Source organism: Bubalus kerabau, chromosome 3, assembly GCF_029407905.1.
Source record: "Bubalus kerabau isolate K-KA32 ecotype Philippines breed swamp buffalo chromosome 3, PCC_UOA_SB_1v2, whole genome shotgun sequence".
Taxonomy (NCBI): domain Eukaryota; kingdom Metazoa; phylum Chordata; class Mammalia; order Artiodactyla; family Bovidae; genus Bubalus; species Bubalus kerabau.
In genome coordinates this window covers 32,682,791-32,708,489 of record NC_073626.1, presented here as the reverse complement: position 1 = coordinate 32,708,489, position 25,699 = coordinate 32,682,791, and the positions used below count along the sequence as shown (strand labels likewise).

General features: G+C 43.3%; 1 protein-coding gene across 2 annotated transcripts; it reads left to right on the top strand.

The window, feature by feature from the left end:
• The first annotated feature begins 10,144 nt into the window (after positions 1 to 10,144).
• Positions 10,145 to 24,608, top strand: ENPP4 (ectonucleotide pyrophosphatase/phosphodiesterase 4). Of its 2 annotated transcripts, none has more exons than XM_055571279.1 (4): positions 10,145 to 10,470; positions 18,866 to 19,723; positions 20,386 to 20,556; positions 23,594 to 24,608. In XM_055571279.1, exons 2-4 carry the CDS (start codon positions 18,889 to 18,891, stop codon positions 23,956 to 23,958), a joined length of 1,371 nt encoding a protein of 456 aa, XP_055427254.1. In that variant the 5' UTR covers positions 10,145 to 10,470; positions 18,866 to 18,888; the 3' UTR covers positions 23,959 to 24,608. The 2 variants fall into 2 exon arrangements, with proteins under 2 accessions (XP_055427254.1, XP_055427255.1); XM_055571280.1 differs by lacking the exon at positions 10,145 to 10,470 and adding an exon at positions 10,485 to 10,631.
• The last annotated feature ends 1,091 nt before the right edge of the window (positions 24,609 to 25,699 follow it).

The following is a 25,699-nucleotide window of genomic DNA, read 5'->3' as shown; positions in this document are numbered from 1 at the left end:
TTTAAGGGGAGCCAGTAAAGCAACACAATATCCAGGGCTCCTGTACCCTCTGATACGTATTCACCTCTGTCCAACAAGGCCAACTATAACTGATCCAGATGCCTTAGGTTAAACAAGACGGATTATTAAATACATTCACGACTGGTCAGAAATAAGAAAGGGCCCGGCCAGTTTTGCTCATGGCAAAGAAGAAAGGATAGGTATTTTCAGGAATGAAAATTAGCCTGAAACAATCCAAAGTGTCTCAAAGCAAATATGAAATTATATGGAAATCTTTGGTATAATAAAAAGTCTTGCTGTTTTTTCCATCCTCCTCTGTAATACACCTGAATTGTCTTTTTAGAGCATGTGCCTCAATATTTAAGACAGCTCAGCCCTGACCTCACGGATGTGAGCTTTAGTGTAGAGCCATTAACAAAACCCAGGAGTGGAGCAGCTGAAGAGACAGTTTGGGGCTAAATATAGACTGTTGATTACTAGTTTGTACCTTCAGAAATTAATTCCAGTTTCACACCCCAGGGCCGGCCTGTGCACTAGTGAACTGGGGCATCTCAGATCCATGGGCTAGAAGAGCTGAAACGAATGGCAGAGGCCACGTTGACCAGGTCTGCCAGACCTGTGTGAGTCCTCACTCAGTAACTGAGTGATCTTGGGCCAATATCTCAACCTATTTGAGCTTGCATGTTCTCATCTGCAAAATGGGCCCTCTTACAATGCCAGCTTCTTAGGGTCATTGTGAAATGCATGAGATAAAGCAAGTAAAGTACTCAGCACATGTGCTGAGTGTCAGCGATTGTTATTGCTGTGACCAGAACAACGTTCCTCAACTTGAACAATGGTCGGGGGAGGCTGAGCTCTGGGGAAATTACATGTTGTCCAACTGAGTTGAATTTCAGCGTGCTGGCATTTGAGGCATAAGATTACGCATGTCCTGTGTGTTCGTTCACTGCATCACTGCTTAAAGAGTAGGTAGAACCGCCTGCTGTATAGGTCAGATGGAGATGGAGATAGCAGCTGGATCGGCATCAGGACAGAAGGGCTCCCTTCTTCTACTGCATTATCAATAGTAGGAATATTTTGAAAGAAATATTATTTTCTGAGCAGTGGTTCTCAACAATATTGACTTAAGATACTCAGTAAACCACATTTTAAAACAGATGTGCTACCCTCCAGTTCCTGTTGCTGCATTTATAGAACACAGGCAGAGTAGAATTTGCATAATTCTGAAGGGCCCTACGATTTCTGGAATGCTGAGTACTGGCTTCAACCTAAAGTCACCAGCAGCATTAGCCCCTAGCAAGCAAGTCAGCCTGTCCTCTGAGGCTCTGAAGCCAGGCACTGACTTCTCCTCTCCAGTTACGGAAGTCCTAGATGGCACCTTCTTCCGATAGAAGGGCATATCGTCTACATTGAAAATCTGTTGTTTAGTGTAGCCGCCCTTGTTAATTATCTCAGCTATGGCTTCTGGGTAATTTGCTGTAGTGTCTTATCAGCACTTGCTGCTTTACCTTACACTTCTATATTACATAAAAGTTTTCTCTCCTTAAACCTCTTGAACCAGCTTTGCTAGCTTCAAATATTGTCGGTGTAGCTTGCTTACTTCTCTTAGCTTTCACAGACTCGAAGAGGGTTACAGCCTTGCTCTGGATCAGGCTTTGGTTTAAGGGGATATTGTGGCCGCTTTGGTCTTCCATCCAGACCACTCCAAGTTTCTCCACATCAGCAATAAAGGCTGTTTCACTTTCTTATCATTCATGTGCTCACTGGAGCAGCACTTTTCATTTCCTTCAAGAACCTTTCCTTTGCTTTCACAACCTGGCTGTTTGTAAGCACCTAGCTTTTAGCCTATCTTGGCTTCGACCTGCCTTCCTCACTGGATTTAATCACTTCTTAGCTTCTGACTTAAAGTGAGAGAACTGAGAATTTTCCTTTTATTTGAACACTTAGCGAGGCTATTGCGGGGTTACTATTTAGCCGAATTTCAACATTGTTGTGTCTCAGGGAACAGGGAGGCCCAAGGAGAGGGAGAGAGATGGGAGAACAGCTGGTGGGCAGGGCAGTCAGAACACACACACAGCTTTTGTCCACTGAATGTGCAGTCTTACACGGGAGGGGTCCTGCAGCGCCCCCACTCAATTACAATAGTAGCATCAAAGGTCACTGATCACAGAAGACCCTAACAAGTGTAATCATGATTTTAAAATTTGAAATACTGTGAGACACAGAGACATGAAGTGAGCACATGCTGAGGGAAAAATGGTGCCCATAGACTTCACTTTCACTTTTCCCTTTCATGCATTGGAGAAGGAAATGGCAACCCACTCCAGTGTTCTTGCCTGGAGAATCCCAGGGACGGGGGAGCCCGGTGAGCTGCCGTCTATGGGATCGCACAGAGTCAGACACAACTGAAGCGACTTAGCAGCAGCAGCAGCAGCAGACTTGCTCAACACAGGGCTGCCACAAACCTTCAATTTGCTTTAAAAAAAAAAAAAAGTAATACCTGTGATGGGCAATAAAACAAGAGATGCTTGTTTTCTACTTATTTAGCTGCTCCTGCTGAGAGACTGACTCTTTCTCAATTGCTTCAACAAATGCGTCAGGATTGAATCTTTTTAGTCTGGCCCAATGCATGTCCCCATTCTGTCCCCATTACAGAATGAAGTCGTGTGGTCAAGGGACCAGAAGTGGCTCTAATAGGCCAGGCTAGGGTCAGAGTAGGTGTGACCAGATCAGAACAGATCAGATCAGTCGCTCAGTCGTGCCTGACTCTTTGTGACCCCATGAATCGCAGCACGCCAGGCCTCCTTGTCCATCACCAACTCCCGGAGTTCACTCAGACTCATGTCCATTGAGTTGGTGATGACATCCAGCCATCTCATTCTCCATCATCCCCTTCTCCTCTTGCCCCCAATCCCTCCCAGCATCAGAGTCTTTTCCAATGAGTCAACTCTTCGCATGAGGTGGCCAAAGTACTGGAGTTTCAGCTTTAGCATCATTCCTTCCAAAGAAATCCCAGGGCTGATCTCCTTCAGGATGGACTGGTTGGATCTCCTTGCAGTCCAAGGGACTCTCAGGAGTCTTCTCCAACACCACAGTTCAAAAGCATCAATTCTTTGGCCCTCAGCCTTCTTCACAGTCCAACTCTCACATCCATACATGACCACAGGAAAAACCATAGCCTTGACTAGACGGACCTTTGTTGGCAAAGTAATGTCTCTGCTTTTGAATATGCTATCTAGGTTGGTCATAACTTTCCTTCCAAGGAGTAAGCATCTTTTAATTTCATGGCTGCAGTCACCATCTGCAGTGATTTTGGAGCCCAGAAAAATAAAGTCTGACACTGTTTCCACTGTTTCCCCATCTATTTCCCATGAAGTGGTGGGACCGGATGCCATGATCTTCGTTTTCTGAATGTTGAGCTTTAAGCCAACTTTTTCACTCTCCACTTTCACTTTCATCAAGAGGCTTTTTAGTTCCTCTGCACTTTCTGCCATAAGGGTGGTGTCATCTGCATATCTGAGGTTATTGCTATTTTTCCCAGCAATCTTGATTCCAGCTTGTGTTTCTTCCAGTCCAGCGTTTCTCATGATGTACTCTGCATAGAAGTTAAATAAACAGGGTGACAATATACAGCCTTGACGTACTCCTTTTCCTATTTGGAACCAGTCTGTTGTTCCATGTCCAGTTCTAACTGTTGCTTCCTGACCTGTATACAAATTTCTCAAGAGGCAGATCTGGTGGTCTGGTATTCCTATCTCTTGAAGAATTTCCCACAGTTTATTGTGATCCATACAGTCAAAGGCTTTGGCATAGTCAAGAAAGCAGAAACAGATGTTTTTCTGGAACTCTCTTGCTTTTTCCACGATCCAGCAGATGTTGGCAATTTGATCTCTGGTTCCTCTGCCTTTTCTAAAACCAGCTTGACCATCAGGAAGTTCACGGTTCACATATTGCTGAAGCCTGGCTTGGAGAATTTTAAGCATTACTTTACTAGCGTGTGAGATGAGTGCAACTGTGCGGTAGTTTGAGCGTTCTTTGGCATTGCCTTTCTTTGGGATTGGAATGAAAACTGACCTCTTCCAGTCCTGTGGCCACTGCTGAGTTTTCCAAATTTGCTGGCATATTGAGTGCAGTGCTTTCACAGCATCATCTTTCAGGATTTGGAATAGCTCACCTGGAATTCTATCACCTCCACTAGCTTTGTTCGTAGTGATGCTTTCTAAGGCCCACTTGACTTCACATTCCAGGATGTCTGGCTCTAGGTCAGTGATCACACCATCGTGATTATCTGGGTCGTGAAGATCTATTTTGTACAGTTCTTCTGTGTATTCTTGCCATCTCTTCTTAATATTTTCTGCTTCTGTTCAGTCCATACCATTTCTGTCCTTTATCGAGCCCATCTTTGCATGAAATGTTCCTTTGGTATCTCTGATTTTCTTGAAGAGATCTCTAGTCTTTCCCATTCTGAAGCTCACGCGGCCCGGTCTCAGATTCCAGAAGACCTCTGGTTAAGGATCCAGAGAGAAGCCGGTGACCAGCACGCTAAGTGCGGCCGAGAGGAGCTACCCCACGTCCAAAGTCAGGGGCAGAAGCCGGGAGGACCCCATGCCTGAAGGGCGGCGGCTAAGAGGAGTTACCCCACATCCGAGGTCAGGGGCAGCAGCCAAGAGTGCCAGCCTGCGACGGCGCAGGAACAGCCAAGAGGAGCTACCCCACATCTGAGGTCAGCAGGGGCGGCCGAGAGGAGATACCCAGTGTCCGAGGTCAGGGGCGGTGCCTGGGAGGACCAACCCCATGCCGTGGCTGCGCGGGCACAGGAGGGCCTAGAGGAGCTATCCCACGTTGAAGGTCAGGAAGGGTGGTGGTGAGGAGATACCCCTCATCCAAGGTAAGGAGCATTGGCTGCGCTTTGCTGGAGCAGCCATGAAGAGATACCCCACGCCCAAGGTAAGAAAAACCCAAGTAAGACAGTAGGTGTTGCAAGAGGGCATCAGAGGGCAGACACACTGAAACCATACTCACAGAAAACTAGTCAATCTAATCACACTAGGACCACAGCCTTGTCTAACTCAATGAAACTAAGCCATGCCAGTGGGGCAACCCAAGATGGGCGGGTCATGGTGGAGAGATCTGACAGAATGTGGGCCACTGGAGAAGGGAACAGCAAACCACTTCAGTATTCTTGCCTTGAGAACCCCATGAACAGTATGAAAAGGCAAAATGATAGGATACTGAAAGAGAAACTTCCCAGGTCAGTAGGTGCCCAATATGCTACTGGAGATCAGTGGAGAAATAACTCCAGAAAGAATGAAGGGATGGAGCCAAAGCAAAAACAATACCCAGCTGTGGATGTGACTGGTGATAGAAGCAAGGTCCGATGCTGTACAGAGCAATATTGCATAGGAACCTGGAATGTCAGGTCCATGAATCAAGGCAAATTGGAAGTGGTCAAACAAGAGATGGCAAGAGTGAATGTCGACATTCTAGGAATCAGCGAACTGAAATGGACTGGAATGGGTGAATTTAACTCAGATGACCATTATATCTACTACTGCGGGCAGGAATCCCTCAGAAGAAATGGAGTAGCCATCATGGTCAACAAAAGAGTCCAAAATGCAGTACTTGGATGCAATCTCAAAAACAACAGAATGATCTCTGTTCGTTTCCAAGGCAAACCTTTCAAGATCACAGTAATCCAAGTCTATGCCCCAACCAGTAACGCTGAAGAAGCTGAAGTTGAACGGTTCTATAAAGACCTACAAGAACTTTTAGAACTAACACCCAAAAAAGATGTCCTTTTCATTACAGGGGACTGGAATGCAAAAGTAGGAAGTCAAGAAACACCTGGAGTAACAGGCAAATTTGGCCTTGGAATATGGAATGAAGCAGGGCAAAGACTAATAGAGTTTTGCCAAGAAAATGCACTGGTCATAACAAACACCCTCTTCCAACAACACAAGAGAAGACTCTATACATGGACATCACCAGATGGTCAACACCGAAATCAGACTGATTATATTCTTTGCAGCCAAAGATGAAGAAGCTCTATACAGTCAACTAAAACAAGACCAGGAGCTGACTGTGGCTCAGACCATGAACTCCTTATTGCCAAATTCAGACTTAAATTGAAGAAAGTAGGGAAAACCACTAGACTATTCAGGTATGACCTAAATCAAATCCCTTATGATTATACAGTGGAAGTGAGAAATAGATTTAAGGGCCTAGATCTGATAGAGTGCCTGATGAACTGTGGAATGAGGTTCATGACATTGTACAGGAGACAGGGATCAAGACCATCCCCATGGAAAAGAAATGCAAAAAAAGCAAAATGGCTGTCTGGGGAGGCCTTACAAATAGCTGTGAAAAGAAGAGAAGTGCAAAGCAAAGGTGTGACCAGCTCATTCCAATTTGCCTGGGACTTTTCTGGTTTCAGGGCTATAAGGCTCATGCTCCAGGAAACCCCTGGATTTAGGGCACACTGGGATAGCTGGTCATCCTAGAAGTCCATGCTGGAGAAGGGAGTGTCATCAGCCCCAGTAAGACTAAGAGTGAAGATGGTATGGTTTCCCAGAGGAATCACCAGAAAGGGAAATGGGTTGTGGGCAGCCAAAAAGTCACATCCTCTCCACGTGCCTTTCTGGATTAGAGTCACCTTGGCAACAGGGACCAAATCTAACTTATTTTTGCATCTTTTCTAAAATTTAGCACATTGCCTTCCACTTATTAGATATGGTAAACTGCAGCAGTTGATGATGGACAGGGAGGCCTGGCGTGTTGCGGTTCATGGGGTCACAAAGAGTCAGACACGACTGAGCGACTGAACTGAACTTAACTTCCACATAGGAAGGCCACAAAAGAATTTATATTATTTCTTGCATAACTTTATTAAATACTTAAAAAAATTCCTGAAGCATGAAGAATGCCTAATACTAAGTAGTTCATGATGGATAAGACAGAATCACTTTTAACAGGAGCATTCAAAATAGTTTACAATCTTACTTGATTGAGATTATTCAAATGCAGTCCTGCTGAAGATGGATGGAGTGGGTGTGGGGATTCCGTTAAACGATATTTCAAAATTACTAAAGTACTATGATTTCTAAGGTCCTTTCTTCTTCATATTTAAGAGAAAACTGTATTATGTTGTCTTTACATTAACATCTAAAGTATATTAAAAAGTGAAACTTAAAATAGTGACTTGAAATTTGATTCATCAGTTTCAGCTTTGTCATTAAATCAGACCGAGCAGTGGACAGGAACTTTTTTCTTGGGGGATGGTATGGTTTTTCTTCTGAAACTTTTTTCCCTGTAACTTCTGACCCCTTCCTGCCAGCAATGAGTGATGCATCATTACTAGGAACTTAAAAGAGAAGTAACTGCATGAAGAGCTATGTCTTTGATTTTGAAAACAGGGTAAAATATTTTAAATATTTTGCATTAATGAATAAAGGAAATCAACACTGAACATTTATTGGAAGGAATGATGCTGAAGCTCCAGTACTTTGGCCACCTCTTGAGAAGAGCCAACTCACTGGAAAAGACACTGAAGCTGGGAAAGACTGAAGGCAGGAGGAGAAGAGGGCAACAGAGGATAAGATGGTTGGATGGCATCTCGGACTCAACAGACATGAATTTGGGCAAGCTCTGGGAGATGGTGAAGGACAGAGAAACCTGGTGTGCTGCAGTCCATGGGGTTACAAAGAGTCGGATATGACTGAGAGAATGCACAGCAATGAATAAACAATAAATCTTGCGTCTAGTTAATGGGGGGGAAAGAGATACTGCCTCTAACAGGCTGCTTCCAAACCTGCCATTGGCCATGGAGGCAAAGACTCTAGTTGTAATTGTGTTGTGTGTATTGAGCCAAGTCAGTTCTCTTTGGGGCACCACATTCATTTGCACATGATGGATGTATACTGTAGCTCCTAGCTCATTTCAGTCTCCAACACAAAAAGGGTCTACACTGTATCCCTATTGCTAAGATTTACATAAAATTCTTTTTTCAAAAGGTGAGCTGAAAGAATATTATACGTGTGTTTTCAGTTGCTTTAGTGGTGTCCAACTCTCTGCAAGCCCATAGACTAGCCCGCCAGGCTCCTCTGTCCATGGAACTCTCTAGGCAAGAATACTGGAGAGGGTTGCCCTTTCCTCCTTTGTGGATCTTCCAGATCCAGAGATGGAACCCAAGCCTCCTACATCTCCTGCATTTGCAGGTGGATTCTTCACCACTGAGCCACCTGGGAAGCCCGGAAGTGTATTATAAACAAATGCTATTATTTTGCCTACCTAAATAAAGCAATATGTTAAAAAAAAATCACATTGGAAATGGAAAATTTGTTGCGGTTGTGTTTCCTGTTATTATCATAAATGATCTTCAACTTTCCTATAGCGGACTCTTTTGGTGGCCTTTCCAACACCCATTCCACCTCACTCCCATTGACAGAAGTGGTACAGACTGGGAAAGAGAACTCAGCTCATAAGTGCAGACTGAATTGGTCTACTGGGAATTTCATATTCCTTGCTGGCCTAGGTTTGGGCAAATAAAACAATTCTAGTCAAAGTGATCGAAGGAGATGGTTGCTGGAGCCAAAAACAAAAACAAACAAATAAAAAAACCCCTAGAAGTCACTTCTGTTGCTTGGCAGAAGTGAAAAATGAACCATATGATCTCTGCTGCCACTGTTATCTTTACCACTAGAGGAACCAGAAGCCAAGTCTGTTAATAGGCACGTGAGGAAGGAACTCAAGATATGGTGACGTTGTTGAGCCGCTAATTCAACCAGTTCTGAAGCCTGTCCTACCTCTGAACTTCCTGTTTTGTGAGATCAGGAATATCCTTATTATTTAAGCCCAACTGAAATAGGCTTTCATTTGCAGTTGAAATAGTAAATATTTGTAGGATAACATTTGTCCCTCTGTTCTTGACCACATTATCTTACAGAGGAAACCAGACTGCACAGGGCTCCCTGATCTGACCCAGTCACAAGGGCAGGGGTGGTGGTAGGGGCAGTGGATGAAGGGAGTCCTTCTTTCCTGATGCTCTTCCAGCTGCTGTCTCCATAACCATCTGACCTTTAAGGCAGGCAGTTTGGTTTACTCCTTAAGCAGTCAAGCACCCAGGGAATGAACACACAGGATCATACACCCCAAATGACAGAGCACTGAATTCAGCTCAGTTGGGCATCATGTCATTTCCCCCAGAGCTCAGCCTTCCCTGAATATTGTTCTGGTCACATGTGTGTTGAGTACTTTACTTGCTTTATCTCAGTTATCTGACAATGACCCTAAGAGGCTGGTACTATAGAAGGGCCCATTTCGGAGATGAGGACATAGAAGCTCAAACACGTTGAGACACTCGCCCAAGATTGCTCAGCTACTGAGTGAGGATTCAAACTCTGGTATGGCAGATTGTACGGACTGGTCAACAAGGCCTCTGCCATTCCTTCCAGCTCTGACAGCCCAGGGATCTGAGATGCTTCCATTCAGAGGTGCACAGGCCAGCCTTGAGGTTTGAAACTGGAATTAACTTCTGAAAGTACAAACTAATAATCAACAGAATATATATGGCCCCAAACTGTCTCTGCAGCTGCTTCTGAACTCTGGAGTCTGGGTAATGGTTGTACACTAAAGCTCAGACCCCCATGTATCTGTCAAAAAGAAATGCCCATTCTTGGTAGCCATTCCTAGGTCCCTACTGCATGGACTATGTTCCTTGCAACCTTACTCATAAACTGCCTAGTACTCAATTCACCTGTTAAGGTGCTTACTTCCCCAGTAACACAGAATTATACTGTTTTGTATCACACTGTATTTATCCCAACTCACAGGAACTGGCTAAAGCTGCTCTAAACTTGTGCTGGGCCCTGAGGCAGCCAAAGTCGTTTTTCCAGTAGACACCTAAGCCTGCAGGAGCCTGGAGTTAACTGGGAGTGAACTGCAAGGGCTGTAAGCCTGACGCAGGCAATAGCCAGAGGCCCTTTCCGGGACTCGCTGCGTTTCAGGTCCCCTGAAGGGCACTCAGCCCTGGGACGCTTAAGGAAAGGGCTTGGGAGGAGAGAAGAACGAACCACTCCTTCCGGACCCAATTCAGCCCCACCAAAGCCTCTGTCCCCAGGTGGTACCTGAATCCAACCAATCGGAAAGGGAGTTACATCGACCGCGGCTGCGGCATCCAATCTGAGGGCCTGTCTCATTCTTCGTCGCCCGCTGGGTTCCCGCAGGCTGGAAACCTGTTCCGCAGTCGCGCGCGGGACGGCCACGAACCCTAGGAGCGCCCCTGGCAGCGCGGGTGTCAGAGAGGAAGGGGCTGTTAATTGTGGTGGGGGGAGGGCGCCTCTCGATTGCGCAGGCGCTTCAGGAAGAACTCGGTCGGGCTCCTGCGCCTTCAGGTCTCCGTCGCTCCCCAGACCCACGAGCGTCGGGTTCCGCGCGCGCCCGGTTCCGCGCGCTGCAGAGAAGCGGCGGCAGCGGGTGAGTGTGAGCTTCGCGCACCCGGCGTTCCGGACGGAAATGCCGCACCCTCCCCCGCCCGCCGTGGGCTTTGAAAATAGTGGTCGTGAGATCCCTTATCCCTGATACCCACACACCTGCCCCGAGGGGACAGCCGCGAGGGACCCCGGAGCGGCCGGGAGGTGCCTGGCTGGCTGGGGGCGGCGGAGGGCGGGGTGGAAAGCGGAAAGGAAATTGAGCGAGTGGGCGCGGCCTGGGCGGGCGGGCAGCGGGGAGAGGGGTGAAGCTGGGTCCGTGGGGAGAGAGGCGGAGGGGGTCGGCCTGACAGCCGTGGAGGCCGTGGAGGCCGTGGAGGCCGAGGGGGCTGGCGGGGCGGACGTTTCATTGAACCCGAACGCGGTCCAAGGCACAGATCAACCTGCACTGGCCTGAGGATTCGTTGAGAGTCGATGGTCGTGACACAGCCAAATTGAAAAAACGAATTTCCTGGAAAACCTAACAAGAAAGATCCCATCGAAGTGCTTTTTCTCGGCCAGGCACCGTGTTAAGCATTTTACAGTTAAGCTTCCTTTTCCTGGCACAGCATCCCAGTGTACAGATGGAGACAGCCCTGCTCTGAGACTTGAAGCGCAGCTAGTGACCACGAGCAGATTCAGTTTTATACCAGCTCTGACCCCACTAGGGTTTTTTGTTTAACCACCCGACCCTCTGGTGGACCCAACCCGGAAACCTTGCCAGTACTAAGTCAACTGCTCCTTTTAATATCCGGTTTTCTTTTCTTTCTTCCTTTCCCCTAGAGGTTGTTTTGAGCCCTTTTAAGGAAATTAAATGTATTTAAAAGCAGGGAGAAGATAATTTATAGCTAAAATACATAAAATATAAATGTTATGAGCCCCTTAGGGTCCACAAGGAGCTCATAACAATAAATATATCCTCCTCGCTTTTAAATTAGCTACAAAATACAATTGGGAAGAAATTTTGATGAATACACAGGGGGAGTTATTATGTAGAAAGTAAAATTAAGTGGAGTTGTTTTGAAGATGCCAGAAGTGTGTGTGTGTGTGTGTGTGTGTGCTGGAAAATTGAAGAATACTTTAGAAGCCTAGAGTTTCTAAGAAAGTCTTTTAGTGAGTAGCTTTAGTTTTTGTTTAGAATATCAAGAAAATAATAATAGGGAAAACCACTTAAGTTATCTATGTGCATAGACAATACTATTTTCATTTTATTTTAAAACTGATTATAAATAGTATTTGTGAAGTGTTTAGAATAAGGCTTTTTATTAGGGAGCAGATGACAGGCTGCTGCTAAGTCGATTCAGTCGTGTCTGACTCTGTGCGACCCCTGAGATGGCAGCCCACCAGGCTCCCCTGTCCCTGGGATTCTCCAGGCAAGAACACTGGAATGGGTTGCCATTTCCTTCTCCAATGCATGAAAGTGAAAAGTGAAAGGGAAGTCGCTCAGTCGTATCTGACTCCTAGCGACCCCATGGACTGCATCCTACCAGGCTCCTCCGTCCATGGGATTTTCCAGGTGAGAGTATTGAAGTGGGTTGCCATTGCCTTCTCTGAGATGTCAGGCTAATAGTGGCAAATAGCTCTCATCATATCCTTTAACTGTTACACTCCCCCAATTTCAAGCAGCTAAGAATGCCAGTGAGAATGGCCTGAGATGCATTCCATCCAAGTAATAAGGTCATCCCAGATGAAGTAAAATGTGTTTTGGCCCCTGAATTGAAGAAAACTACATACAACTTGCATTGTTATTGGGATATCTGGATGTAGTTCAGTGATTCTGCTTTTTTCCTTCCCTTTGGTAATTGTTATTGGGATATCTGGATGTAGTTCAGTGATTCTGCTTTTTTCCTTCCCTTTGTTATTTTTTTGGTTTGAAAAATTGCAGACTTTATCCCAATGCTTTAAAATATAGCAATTAGTGTTTTTTTTAAATTCCTTGAAAATACTTGAGAAGTTCTCACTGGTGTTTTGTTTACAGTTTAACACACCCATCCCCCTTCCCCACTGTAATGTAATGAAATGGAATGCAGTAGACATTAGTTTGGAGATTAATCCTAGACTTGTAAACATGCTGCTACCAGACTTGTAAACTTTTTAAGAACCTGAAATTAGTAAGCGTACAGACGGTAAAGCTATTCATTGCTTCCTGAGTGTGACCAGTCACAACTTCAGCTTCATCTTGTGTAAAAAGAAGTGGTTAGGCTAAATTATTTCAAATTACTTTATAGTTTTACAATAATATTCTGCCTGTCATTGTCTAGACTTTTCCCCTAACATAACAGCTTTGTAATTAGGATGGATAAAAAGAAACTAAATTTGAGGACCTATTGTTTAAAACTTCATGCATCCCCATTTAACAAACATGGAAACTGAAGCTGGGAAGGGCTTCCCTGGTGGTTCAGACAGTAAAGAATCTGCCTGCAATGCAGAAGACCTGGGTTCGATTCCTAGGTTGGGGAGATCCCCTGGAGAAGGGAAGCTGGGAGAAATTAGATCTTCCCATAGTCACCTGCCTGCTAAATGAGGGTTCAGGTTCCAGGATCCTTTTGATTTCAGAGCCTGCTTCTAAGTCTGAGACAGGGGTCCAGCAAAAGGGGTTAATGAACCTCAGGATAAACAGCACATGTGCCTTAACCCACCTATTCACTCAAGATTTGGAGAAGAAAGTTTTTGATTTGTATGTATTTTGTGAGAGAGGGGCAGACACAGGTTTTTGTTTTGTTCTTTTGCGTGTGGGAAATGCAGTAAAACATTTTATGTTAAAACACCCAGGTCTGTATTAGAGAGTACACATTTCACATAATTAACACCATGTGTGCTGTGCTTATTCACTCAGTCTTGTCCGATTCTGCGACCCCATGGACTGGAGCCTGGGGCTGCTGCTGCTAAGTTGCTTCAGTCGTGTCTGACTCTGTGAGACCCCACAGACAGCACCCCACCAGGCTCCCCCGTCCCTGGGATTCTCTGGAGTGGGTTGCCATTTCCTTCTCCAGTGCATGAAAGTGAAAAGTGAAAGTGAAGTCGCTCAGTCGTGTCTGACTCTTAGCGACCCCATGGACTACAGCCCACCAGGCTCCTCCATCCATAGGATTTTCCAGGCAAGAGTACTGGAGTGGACTGGAGCCTACCAGGGTCTTTTGTCCATGGGATTCTCCAGGCAAGAATACTGGAGTGGGTTGCCATTTCCTACTTCAGGGGGTCTTCCCAACCCAGGGATTGAGCCCAGGTCTCCCACATTGCAGGCTGATTCTTCACTGTCTGAGTCGCCAGGGAAGCCCCAAAATAACACCATACCCGCTAGCATTTACTCTCCATTTCTCCTCACCCGCTTGCTCCAGGCAAATCTACTTTACATCTGTATAGATTTGCATATCTAGGCTTTTCATCTAAATAGAATCATACAATAAGTGACCTTCTGTGACTTTCACTTAGCACAGCGTTTCAAAGGTTTATCCAAATTGTAGCATGTATTATCACTGCATTCCTTTTTATTGCCAGATAGCATTCCATCGTGTGGATATACCACTTCTTATCTCTTTATCGCTTATGGACACTTGAGATGTTTCCACTTTGTGACTCTTACAAATAATGCTGCTGTGACCATTTGTGTACAAGTTTTATTGTGGATATATATTTTCATTTCTCATAGGCATATGCCTAGTAGTAGATTTTCCAGGTCATATGGTAACTGTTTAAACTTTTGAGGAACTACCAGAATGTTTTTTAAGTGCCTGGACCATTTCCATTCTCATCAGCAGTGTATAAAATTCTAGTTTCTGTATTTCCTCACCATTACTTGTTATTATCTGTCTGTCTGTCTGTTTTTTATATCCTAGTGGGTATGAAGGAGTATCTCGTGGTGTTTTGCTTTGTATTTCCCTGATTACTGTTGATGTTGAACATACTCATGTGCTTATTTTTCATTTCTACATCTTTGGAAAAAAGTCTTTTCAGCCCCTTTGCTCATTTAAAAAATTAGATTATTAAACTTTTATTGTTGAGTTGTTACAGTTCTTTATATATTCTAGATACAAATTATTTATCAGACATGTGGTTTGCAGATATTTCCTCTTATCCTTTAGGTTATCATTGCTTCATGGTATCCTTCCAGATGTAAAAGTTTCTAATTTTGGTGAAGTTCAATTTATTTTTTTATTATCACTTGTGCTTTTGGTGCTGTATCTAAAACGGCTTTGCCTAACTCAAGGTCATGAAGATTTATCCCTGTATTTTCTTCTAAGAGTTTTATAGTGTTAGCTCCTAACTGTGGTCTGTAATCCATGTTGAGTCAGTTTTGTGCAGGGTATGAGCCGAAGGATACAGAGTTATTCTTTTGCATGTGGATATCCAGTCATCTCAGCACCGTTTGTTGAATTGTCTTAGCATCCCTCCACTCTTAGAAGCAACCCTACTGGAAAAGTTTTAGACATCCTGTGATATTCCATTTGTAGTGATTCTTCAAAGGGCTTAGCTTTCCAAACAACACTTGATGATGTATGGGTCTCAAGCACAATACAGGAAGCTGTGGTGTTGTAGAACAGAAGTCACTCAAGCTCCTGGTTGGTCTTCCAAGATGACAGCCAGGTTCACTGTTTTCTTATTTTGTCCCTATTTTGAGTATTTTGTATTTGAAAAGTATAAAGCTCTTGTGTTGTTGGTGTTTAGTTGCAAAGTCATATCCAGCTCTTTTTGCAACCTGTGGTCTGTAGCCCGCCAGGCTCCTGTCCATGGGGTTGCTCAGGTGAGAATATTGGAGTGGGTTGCCATTTCCTCCTCCAGGGGATCTTCCCCAGCCAGGAATGGAACTCACATCTCCTACATTGACAGGCAGATTCTTTACCCTGAGCCACATGGGGAAGCTCTTGTCCTCTGATATATGGCACATCCATAAATTTTGGTGGTGTTGACTTTAGTTATATTAGATATTTATTGAATTCTTTTTAAATTACCTAAAAGAGTGTTTGGGCAAAGACTTAATGTGTAGAAGGTAGCTTTAAGAGGTTTGGAAACACAGGTTATTACTGAAGAACTGTTATAAGTCACCTACATAAATGATTATTGTCTCTATATTACATCTCAGACAGATTGTGATAGCACTGTGCAGTAAAAGGGAATTAAGGTTGGCAACCCTCTCCAGTGTTGTTGCCTGGGAAATTCCATGGACAGAGGAGTCTGGCAGGCTACAGTCCATGGGGTTGCAAAAGAGTCAAACACGACTTAATGACTAACCAACAACAACAATGATTTCTGTAACTCTTTCATAGTAATTTGCATGTGGGTTGGGCCTGGATAATGGAAGGACTTGAATGCCAGGCAGAAGTGAGTGTTGGGACATTCTATATAGGCAGGGGGACTTTGAATACTGATTTTATTAGGGAAATGTCATGAACAGAGCTACAGGGAAGGTTACGTTGGGAGCAGATGTTGGGTAAGTAAGAGGAAGATGATTGAGGTAGGAAGATCAGTTAAGAGGCAGAAGGGCTCCAGACAAGAGATGTTGAGGACTTGAAGAAGTACAGCATCTGTGGAGAGTCACTCTACATCACATATCCTATTTTCTTAGGACCAAATAAGATAGAGACTGAAGGCAGGGAGATTTGTTTCGGAAGAGCTGTTTTTGTAATCAGTAGATTATTAAAAAAAAGAATAAAAAGTCAGGGAGTTCTCTGAGCGTGGGGAATGAGGTAAGGCAGTTAAGTGGCCTCTCGGTGTCTGCAGGGGATTGGTTCTAGGAGCCCCAGATCAGATCAGATCAGTCGCTCAGTCATGTCCGACTCTTTATGACTCCATGAATCGCAGCACGCCAGGCCTCCCTGTCCATCACCAACTCCTGGAGTTCACTCAGACACATGTCCATCGAGTCAGTGATGCCATCCAGCCATCTCATCCTCCATCATCCCCTTCTCCTCTTGCCCCCAATCCCTCCCAGCATCAGAGTCTTTTCCAGTTAGTCAACTCTTCACATGAGGTGGCCAAAGTACTGAAGTTTCAGCTTTAGCATCATTCCTTCCAAAGAAATCCCAGGGCTGATCTCCTTCAGAATGGACTAGTTGGATCTCCTTGCAGTTCAAGGGACTTTCAAGAGTCTTCTCCAACACCACACTTCAAAAGCATCAATTCTTCGGCGCTCAGCCTTCTTCACAGTCCAACTCTCACATCCATACATGACCACAGGAAAAACCATAGCCTTGACTAGACGAACCTTTGTTGGCAAAGTAATGTCTCTGCTTTTGAATATGCTATCTAGGTTGGTCCTAACTTTCCTTCCAAGGAGTAAGCGTCTTTTAATTTCATGGCTGCAGTCACCATCTGCAGTGATTTTGGAGCCCAGAAAAATAAAGTCTGACACTGTTTCCACTGTTTCCCCATCCATTTCCCATGAAATGGTGGGACCAGATGCCATGATCTTCATTTTCTGAATGTTGAGCTTTAAGCCAACTTTTTCACTCTCCACTTTCACCTTCATCAAGAAACTTTTGAGTTCCTCTTCACTTTCTGCCATAAGGGTGGTGTCATCTGCATATCTGAGGTTATTGATATTTCTCCCGGCAATCTTCATTCCAGCTTGTGTTTCTTGCAGTCCAGCGTTTCTCATGATGTTCTCTGCATAGAAGTTAAATAAACAGGGTGACAATATACAGCCTTGATGAACTCCTTTTCCTATTTGGAACCAGTCTGTTGTTCCATGTCCAGTTCTAACTGTTGCTTCCTGACCTGCGTACAAATTTCTCAAGAGGCAGATCAGGTGGTCTGGTATTCCCATCTCTTTCAGAATTTTCCACAGTTTATTGTGATCCACACAGTCAAAGGCTTTGGCATAGTCAATAAAGCAGAAATAGATGTTTTTCTGGAACTCTCTTGCTTTTTCCATGATCCAGTGGATGTTGGCAATTTGATCTCTGGTTCCTCTGCCTTTTCTAAAACCAGCTTGAACATCAGGAAGTTCACGGTTCACATATTGCTGAAGCCTGGCTTGGAGAATTTTAAGCATTACTTTCCTAGCGTGTGAGATGAGTGCAATGGTGCGGTAGTTTGAGCATTCTTTGGCATTGCCTTTCTTTGGGATTGGAATGAAAACTGACCTCTTCCAGTCCTGTGGCCACTGCTGAGTTTTCCAAATTTGCTGGCATATTGAGTGCAGCACTTTCACAGCATCATCTTTCAGGATTTGAAATAGCTCAACTGGAATTCCATCACCTCCACTAGCTTTGTTCGTAGTGATGCTTTCTAAGGCCCACTTGACTTCACATTCCAGGATGTCTGGCTCTAGGTCAGTGATCACACCATCGTGATTATCTGGGAGCCCCAGTGGGTACCAAAATCCACAGATGCTCAAGTCTCTTATATAAAAGGGCTTGGTGCAGTGAATACAGTTGGCCCTCTGGGTTTTCCATTCATGACTGGTTGGATCCATGGATGTAAAAACCTGTGAATATGGAGGGCCAGCTATTAAGTCTTTGACAGTAGAAAGGAAGTCTAAAAGGGATGTGGTGATGAAATGCATTTCAACAGCCGTTGCTTTTCTTCCGAAGTTACTGTGGCATCCAAGGGCCTAGACTTTGTCTCTTCGCCTCCTCTGAATACTGAGCAGGTTCAGAGTGAGGTGGGGCCTTTTTTCTCAAATAACATATATTTCTTACTCCCCTTTGGAAAGTGTTAGTTGCTCAGTTGTATCCAACTCTTTGTGACCTCATGGACTGTAGCCCACCAGGCTCTTTTGTCCATCAAATTCTCCAGGCAAGAATACTGGAGTGGGTTGCCATTTCCTTCTCCAGGGGATCTTCCCAACCCAGGGGTCAAACCTGGGTGTCCTGCCTTGCAGGCAGATTCTTTACCACGTGAGCTACCCCGGAAATCCCCTACTCCCCTTTTGCATGCCAATATTTTTCAGTAGGAACTGATGTTGAGCCAGTATGGTAGAATTTCTACACCCTAATTTCTGAGGATTAAAAGGAACGATAGAGTACCAGCCATTAAACTAGAAAAATAATCTTCCTCTCTGGAGCTTCCGAACGCTTGGCGTTATTTCTGTTTTGTGTAAAAGGATTGTTTTTATTTCTTCATTTGTTCTTATTAAGCCTTTAGAATAACTTCTGCTCTTGCAGACAAGCAAGGCAGTCAAATTTGTGTGGAGTATAAGAATGGCCCATACCCGCTTCAGAGCATGAAAATGAGGCAGGACATATAATTCAACAAGTAAAGGCAATTTTGTTTCTCCCACTTTAGCTTTATTCAGTTACCTTTCAGTAAGTGACAGCATTTGATTTTTAAGTTGATGTATGTAAATCTGGCATATAAACAGTGTTTAAATGTTGGTTTTCGTTTCCTGATGGCTCAGCTTTGGAAATCGAATCCAAATCAAGCAGTGTGACTACTTAGGAATCGTTTGTTTTTTATCTTAGGAACCCTGACTACCCCCTTCAGCATGTTCAGTATGAAGCTACTGTTGATGCTTTTGTTTTTGGGACTTATGACTGGCTGTAGAGGGAACTCTTCCTCTGCTTCACCACCTAAGTTACTGCTGGTATCCTTTGATGGCTTCAGAGCTGACTATCTGCAGAACTATGAATTTCCTCATCTCCAGAATTTTATCAAAGAAGGTGTCTTGGTAGAGCAGGTTAAAAATGTCTTTATCACGAAAACGTTTCCAAACCACTACAGCATCGTGACGGGCCTGTATGAAGAAAGCCATGGCATCGTGGCTAATTCCATGTATGACGTCAACACAAAGAAACATTTTTCTGACCACAATGACAAGGACCCGTTTTGGTGGAATGAGGCAGTCCCCATCTGGGTGACCAATCAGCTTCAGGACAACAGATCGAGTGCTGCTGCTATGTGGCCCGGTACCGACGTGCCCATTCACAATAGCACGCCTTCCTATTTCATGAACTACAGCCCCTCGGTGTCATTTAGGGAAAGGCTCGGTAATGTCACCACTTGGCTGAGCAGTTCGAACCCACCAGTGACCTTTGCGACACTCTATTGGGAGGAACCAGATGCTAGCGGCCACAAATACGGCCCTGAAGATAAAGAAAACATGCGCCGAGTGCTGGAAGAAATAGATGAACACATTGGTGAACTGGTTCACAGACTCAAGGTGTTAGGACTGTGGGAGAGTCTTAATGTGATCATTACAAGTGATCACGGGATGACCCAGTGTTCTAAAGACAGGGTGATAAACTTGGATGGCTGCCTCGACCCCTCGTACTACACTCTTATAGACTTGACCCCAGTTGCTGCTATACTTCCCAAAATAAGTAAGTAAACTTTTAACCAAGGAATATTTCAGTGGGTCAGTTGATTGAGGAGGGAGGGTTTTGTAAAAAGAATGGAGCTTGGATTTTATGTGGTTCACCACCATACACTCTTATACTCACTCAGAGTTAGGACTGTGTTTTTCCTGTGATGTTTTTCTTAGGCCGTTTAGGTTCAAAAGGATAATTTCTTTGCTTTTTGATATATTTCTTTTATGTTTATCTTTTTATTGAAGTGTAAGTGTACATCAAAGTGACTCATATATATATATATATATATATACTTTTGTGTGAGATATACCTAATAATTTTCATCTACTGATCTTAGAATTAATAGTTAGTAGTAATATGTAATTAGTTTATATTTACTTAGGAAGCTAGATGTGAAATTTGCCCCTTTTGTATAAAAGTCCACCCGGGATAATCACAAAATGAAAAGAGAGATATGTGAACGCGTGAAAGGGGTGTGTGTGTGTGTGCACGTGCACTTGTGTGCATCCAGCACTGTTATATTAGTATTATTGCCCTGTTTTTTTTTTTTTAATGATTAATAGGAATTAATAGATAACATTGTTCAGGGCTTATTTCCAGTTATTCTAGTTAGAAATATTTTTTCCTTATCAGTCAACATGACCTTTTTCCTTTGCTGTTTCCTTTTCTTCCAGATAAAACAAAGGTTTACAGCAAACTGAAAGTCTGTAACCCTCACATGAATGTTTATCTCAAAGAAGACATTCCTGCCAGGTTTCACTATCAACATAGTGATCGAATTCAGCCTATTATTTTGGTTGCTGATGAAGGCTGGACAATTGTGCTAAATAAATCATCGCTAAAATGTAAGTATTTATTTAGGATTTTTCTTCTCTGTCCTTGGGATAAATCACATGTTGTGACATTCTTCCATTAACAAGGTACTTTGATTTAGAGATGTTGACACAGTATAATTAGTTTGATTTTCAACTAGATGATTCTCAGGTTTCCATTTGAGAACAATTTTTAGAAACCACAGTTTGATCCTTATATTAGAAGGTTGGGTGATCTTAAGGGTGAAGGAGTAGTTTTACTTTTTTGTTACCAAAATTTCAGTGACTGTCAGTAACTTTCAGGAATTGTTCTCTTGATTTGTAAAAATAAGAGAGTAGGAAGAAGCAAAGAAAATAAAAGTCAAGAAACAAAATAAAGGGAGAGAGATTAACTAGTTCAAATTCCTTTTTCTTTTTTAGTGTTAAAAAAAATGTGTCCAAGTTTTCCCCCATGATGAAATAATATACCTGAGTGCTACTGCTATTTAGAACACCGAGCAAGAACCAGAAAGTATGCAAACAAAAATCTACCAAGTAAACAAAGCAGAATCTTGCCTCAAACTGAGGAAATGTTTAAGGGAGAATTAAGAGGTCTCCTCTGAACTGAAGCTTATTTACTTGTTTGTTAAATCCAATTTGAATGCATTTTTTTTAAATCTGATTTTATAGACCATAGCAGGGGTCATAAAATTCTTCTATAAAGGGCCAGATAGTAAATATTTCAGTCTTTGTGGGCCAGCTGGTCTCTGTCTCAACTACTCAGTCCTGCCTTACAGTGAGAAAACAACCACAGACATACCTAAATAAACTGGTGTGGGGTGTCCAGTGAAACTCCCTTTACAGAAACAGGCAGAGGGCTGCATTTGAGCAGCCTCTGTCATCTGCCAATCTCTGATCTATAGCAGTTCAGATGTGTCAGGCAGGGATAAAACTGAAGGCCGTTAGAATTTATGTATTATTAATGCTTACCTTGGAAGTGAAAGTCACTCAGTCATCTCTGACTGTGACCCCATGGCCTGTAGCACGCCAGATTCCTCTGTACATGGAATTCTCCAGGCAAGAATACTGGAGTGAGTAGCCATTCCCTTCTCCAGGGGATCTTCCTCACCCAGGGATGGAACCCAGGTCTCCCGCATTGGAGGCGGATTCTTTACCAGCTGAGTCACCAGGGAAGCCCACAAATACTGGAGTGGGTAGCCTATCCCTTCTCCAGGGGATCTTCCTAACCCAGGAATTGAACTTGGGTCTCCTGCATTGTAGGCAGATTCCTTACCAGCTGAGCTACCAGGGAAGCCCATAATATTTACCTTATATACTCATTATTGAAAACTTGTAAAATACAGAAAAGTTCAGAAAAGAAAACAAAGACTATTCATAATTCTTCAAAACAGAAGCATAGACAGATGCTAATTGGAGTTTGCCCCCCTCTAATCTTTTTCTGTTACATACACTGCATATTTTTATTATTAAATCATATGGTTTATGGTATCATTTACAATCATACTCATTTTTATTATTGAAATCATAATACCTATATATATCATTATGTTCTGCTATTTTTTGTACTGGTCACAGCATTATTTTTATTATGAAATATTTCAAACATAGAATTAAAGAATGATATATTAAATAAAGAAGCAAAGAATGATATAGCAAACACTGATAGACTCATCACTCAGTCACCTGAACCTCGCGTGGAAGTGGGAGCTTGTCAAACGTGTGCTTTGTTGTTCGGTCGTGTCCAGCCCTCTGTGACCCCGTGGAATGTAGCCCACCAGGTACCACTGTCCATGGGGATTCTTCAGGCAAGAGCACTGGAGTGGGCTGCCAGGCAGTTCTCCAGGGAGTTCGAGGGAATCTTCCCAACCCAAGGATCAAACCCAGGTCTCCCGCATTGTAGGCGGATTCTTTACCATTGCTAAGTCATGTCCCACTCTTGTGACCCCATGGACTATGCCTGCCACGCTCCTCTGTCCATGGGATTCTCCAGGCAAGAATACTGGAGTGGGTTGCCATTCCTTTCTCCTTGTTAAATATAACTGATGCATATTAAAAGGCAGTATTTTTAAAAATAAAGCTGATAGTTGAGAGTCTCGTTTTGGAGTGATATCCGGGACCATCAGGTTTTTCTTTGACTTTTACTGGAATTACACATTGGAATCATTTGGTTAGATGTCACATTCAAGGCAAGAGTCCCTCCTGTAATGTTTTCAGTCCCCTGACCCTCTGGACATTGAGGTGTCCTTTAGCTGTTGGTAAACCAATGGTGTGGGCTTCCCCAGTGGCACTAGTGGTAAAGAACCCACCTGCCAATGCAGGAGACATAAGAGACACAGGTTCAATCCCTGGATGGGGAAGATCCCCTGGAGGAGGGCATGGCAATCCACTCCAGTATTCTTGCCTGAAGAATCCCATGGGCAGAGGAGCCTGGTGGGCAGCATTCCATAGGGTTGCAGAGTCAGATACAGCTGAAGTGACTTAGCACACATGCATCCGTGGTGTGTTCTACATTCTGTGTCTTGTCCAGGGGCAGCTGACAGAGGTCAGGCCGCTGGCTCACTTCCTCCCCACTCACTGCTTTACTCGCTTCTGCTCCGCCAGTTACTCAGAACCTTCAACCCAACCACTCTCTCAATCACTGGTGCTCTTTGCAGGGGCTTTTTGCAAACAGTGTTGGATGCTGACAGGTGAAGTGCTTGGGGCTAGGACTGAGAACTGTGGGGTCGCACAGAGTTGGACACGACTGATGCGACTTAGCAGCAGCAGCAGCAGCAGGACTGAGAAACCCATCAGTCTGAGAGAAGGTTTTAAAACATGAGGTTATGACCAGTTGGGAAAAAGGAGGGGTGTATGTGCAAAATACAGGAGGTGGCTGAATTGAAGAAAATAGATAATTTTTTTTCTAGACCCTGTTTGACCTTTTTTTCTAGACCCTGTTTGACCCAACTGATCAGAATTTCAATGGATGGGAATTAAACTGACAAGAATCCAGTGTATTTACACTAGAAACAGGTTATTTCATAATAGGAGGGCTGATCTTATTTACTAACATCATCTTCCTCTTTTCCAGTAGGTGACCACGGTTACGATAATTCTCTGCCTAGTATGAATCCATTTCTAGCTGCCCATGGTCCTGCATTTCACAAAGGCTACAAACACAGCACCATTAATACGGTGGATATTTATCCAATGATGTGCCACATCCTGGGATTGAAGCCACATCCCAACAATGGAACCTTTGGTCACACCAAGTGTCTGTTAGTGGACCAGTGGTGCATTAACCTCCCAGAAGCCATTGGAATTGTTATTGGGGCACTCCTGGTCTTGACCACGCTGACCTGCCTCATCATTATCATGCAGAACAGAGTCTCCGGGCCCCGGCCATTTTCCCGACTTCAGCTCCAAGAAGATGATGATGATCCGTTGATTGGGTAACACGTGCCGGGGTTTATACAAGGTGGCTTTAAGTAGGGCACACCCAAGGAATGGTGTTACAACTATGAAAACCTATACTTTGAAAGAACTTGGGCCAGGCATGCTACAGTTATTTTGTCTTTTCTTGTGTTTTGCTGCATTAGCTAATACAAAATAATTCTGATGGTAGGGAAAATTGCTAGTAAATCATTAGTTAGCACCAACTGTTTCTTTGACAAGAAACTTTTTTTGAGAATAATACTGCCTTTGCTCCCCCCTCCCTTTTTTTTGGCAATGAAGATTAGACACATCTTGAGATGAAAATATATTAAAATTTAGTGCGTGTGCATTTCAAATAAATTTTTATATTTGTAAATTATACAACAAAAATCTTTGTAAAGTGTGTGGATTTTGTGTATAAGGGAAGAAAAGTTTCCTATATTTTTATATGTACCTTTAATAGAGTTTGTATCCCAAGTAAACCCTTGAGATAGGAAAATTCTCTGTGATGGTTAGTAAAATGGATTACGAAGCAGAAAAGATCTAGCATATGAAAAAACTATTTCAAGAAAAGCTACTGTAAAAAACAAGCAAAAGCCCCATGATAACAAGATTGAGTCTTTGTGTGTGTCTCTGTTAAGACCCTTAAGCTATTAAAACCTCAAAAGGTTTATCTTTTGATGAGTATTACTAAGAGGAAATTAAGAAAATAGAGGAAAGTGCTTTTCTCACTTTATGCTTAATGCCTTTGTGTAAGTTATTTAGTTGTGTGTGTGTGTGTGTGTGTGTGTGTGCGCGCGCGCACGTGCACCAGGGTGTTGCCTGCTTGGGTGTACAGACTTCATGTAACTGACAGGAGGTGGTGAGATGTGAGTGACCTGGAGACGGACCCTCACAAACCCATAAAACACAGCTCTCAGGAAAGGTTATAATTGCACTTCACATTCATGTACTTCCTTCTAACTCACGAGTTAAATTCATAATTTTTAAAACCTTGTGAATTTTTGTTACCATTTTTAACATTCTTATGCTGTTACAACCAGAGGTCTCCAAGTACTGCAGAGAAATTTATGACCTGACTACAAATCTGGTTCTGATTGGGTCAGAATGAGAGATTTTTCTATTTGCCTTTGGGAATTTTATGCCTTACTTTTTAGGCAATAGTGTAGCTAAATTTAAAATGAAATTTAATATCCTTTGATCTTCTATATTAATCATATATTAAGTAACTGAATAAACTCTCAGAACTCTGTTAACCTTTAGTAGCCTGAATTCTGCCTTTGCTTTTTTCTCCCATATCTGGTTCATAAAAGTAACCACTCTGCTCATAAGTTTTTTTAGCATACTTGTTCATAGCCGACGATACGTTGTTATAACTGCCATCCTAGCTTTGCAAAGTGTACCTTCTAAGAATCAAAATCAATAGGAAGAGACTGAATTGTAGCAGATGAGATTTTATACATTAGAGGAAAAATTGGGTTCAAGAACCATTCATCAGGAGCTGAGGCAAGCAATTAATATTACTAGTGTGATCTTTAAAGTAATATTACTAGTGTGATCTTTAAAGTATTATTACTAGTGTGATATTTAAAGTTTTGACAACAGAAAATAAGCTGGATAACAGTTTTACAGATACAAAAATAATGGAGAGTAACTATGCAGCCCAGTGAAATGTTGATGATCTGTGGTGGTCAGGAACAATGGTGCCAGTCGTCAAACCCAGAATTCATCCTTTGGTCACTGCTTGCTAATCTCCTGATCC

Bases quoted from the DNA above. Each gene is read 5' to 3' on its own strand.
- ENPP4 (XM_055571279.1), top strand. From the start codon at position 18,889: ATGTTCAGTATGAAGCTACTGTTGATGCTTTTGTTTTTGGGACTTATG. The intron at 19,724-20,385 runs GTAAGTAAACTT...CTTTTCTTCCAG, and splicing joins TGCTATACTTCCCAAAATAA to ATAAAACAAAGGTTTACAGC. The intron at 20,557-23,593 runs GTAAGTATTTAT...CCTCTTTTCCAG, and splicing joins AAATAAATCATCGCTAAAAT to TAGGTGACCACGGTTACGAT.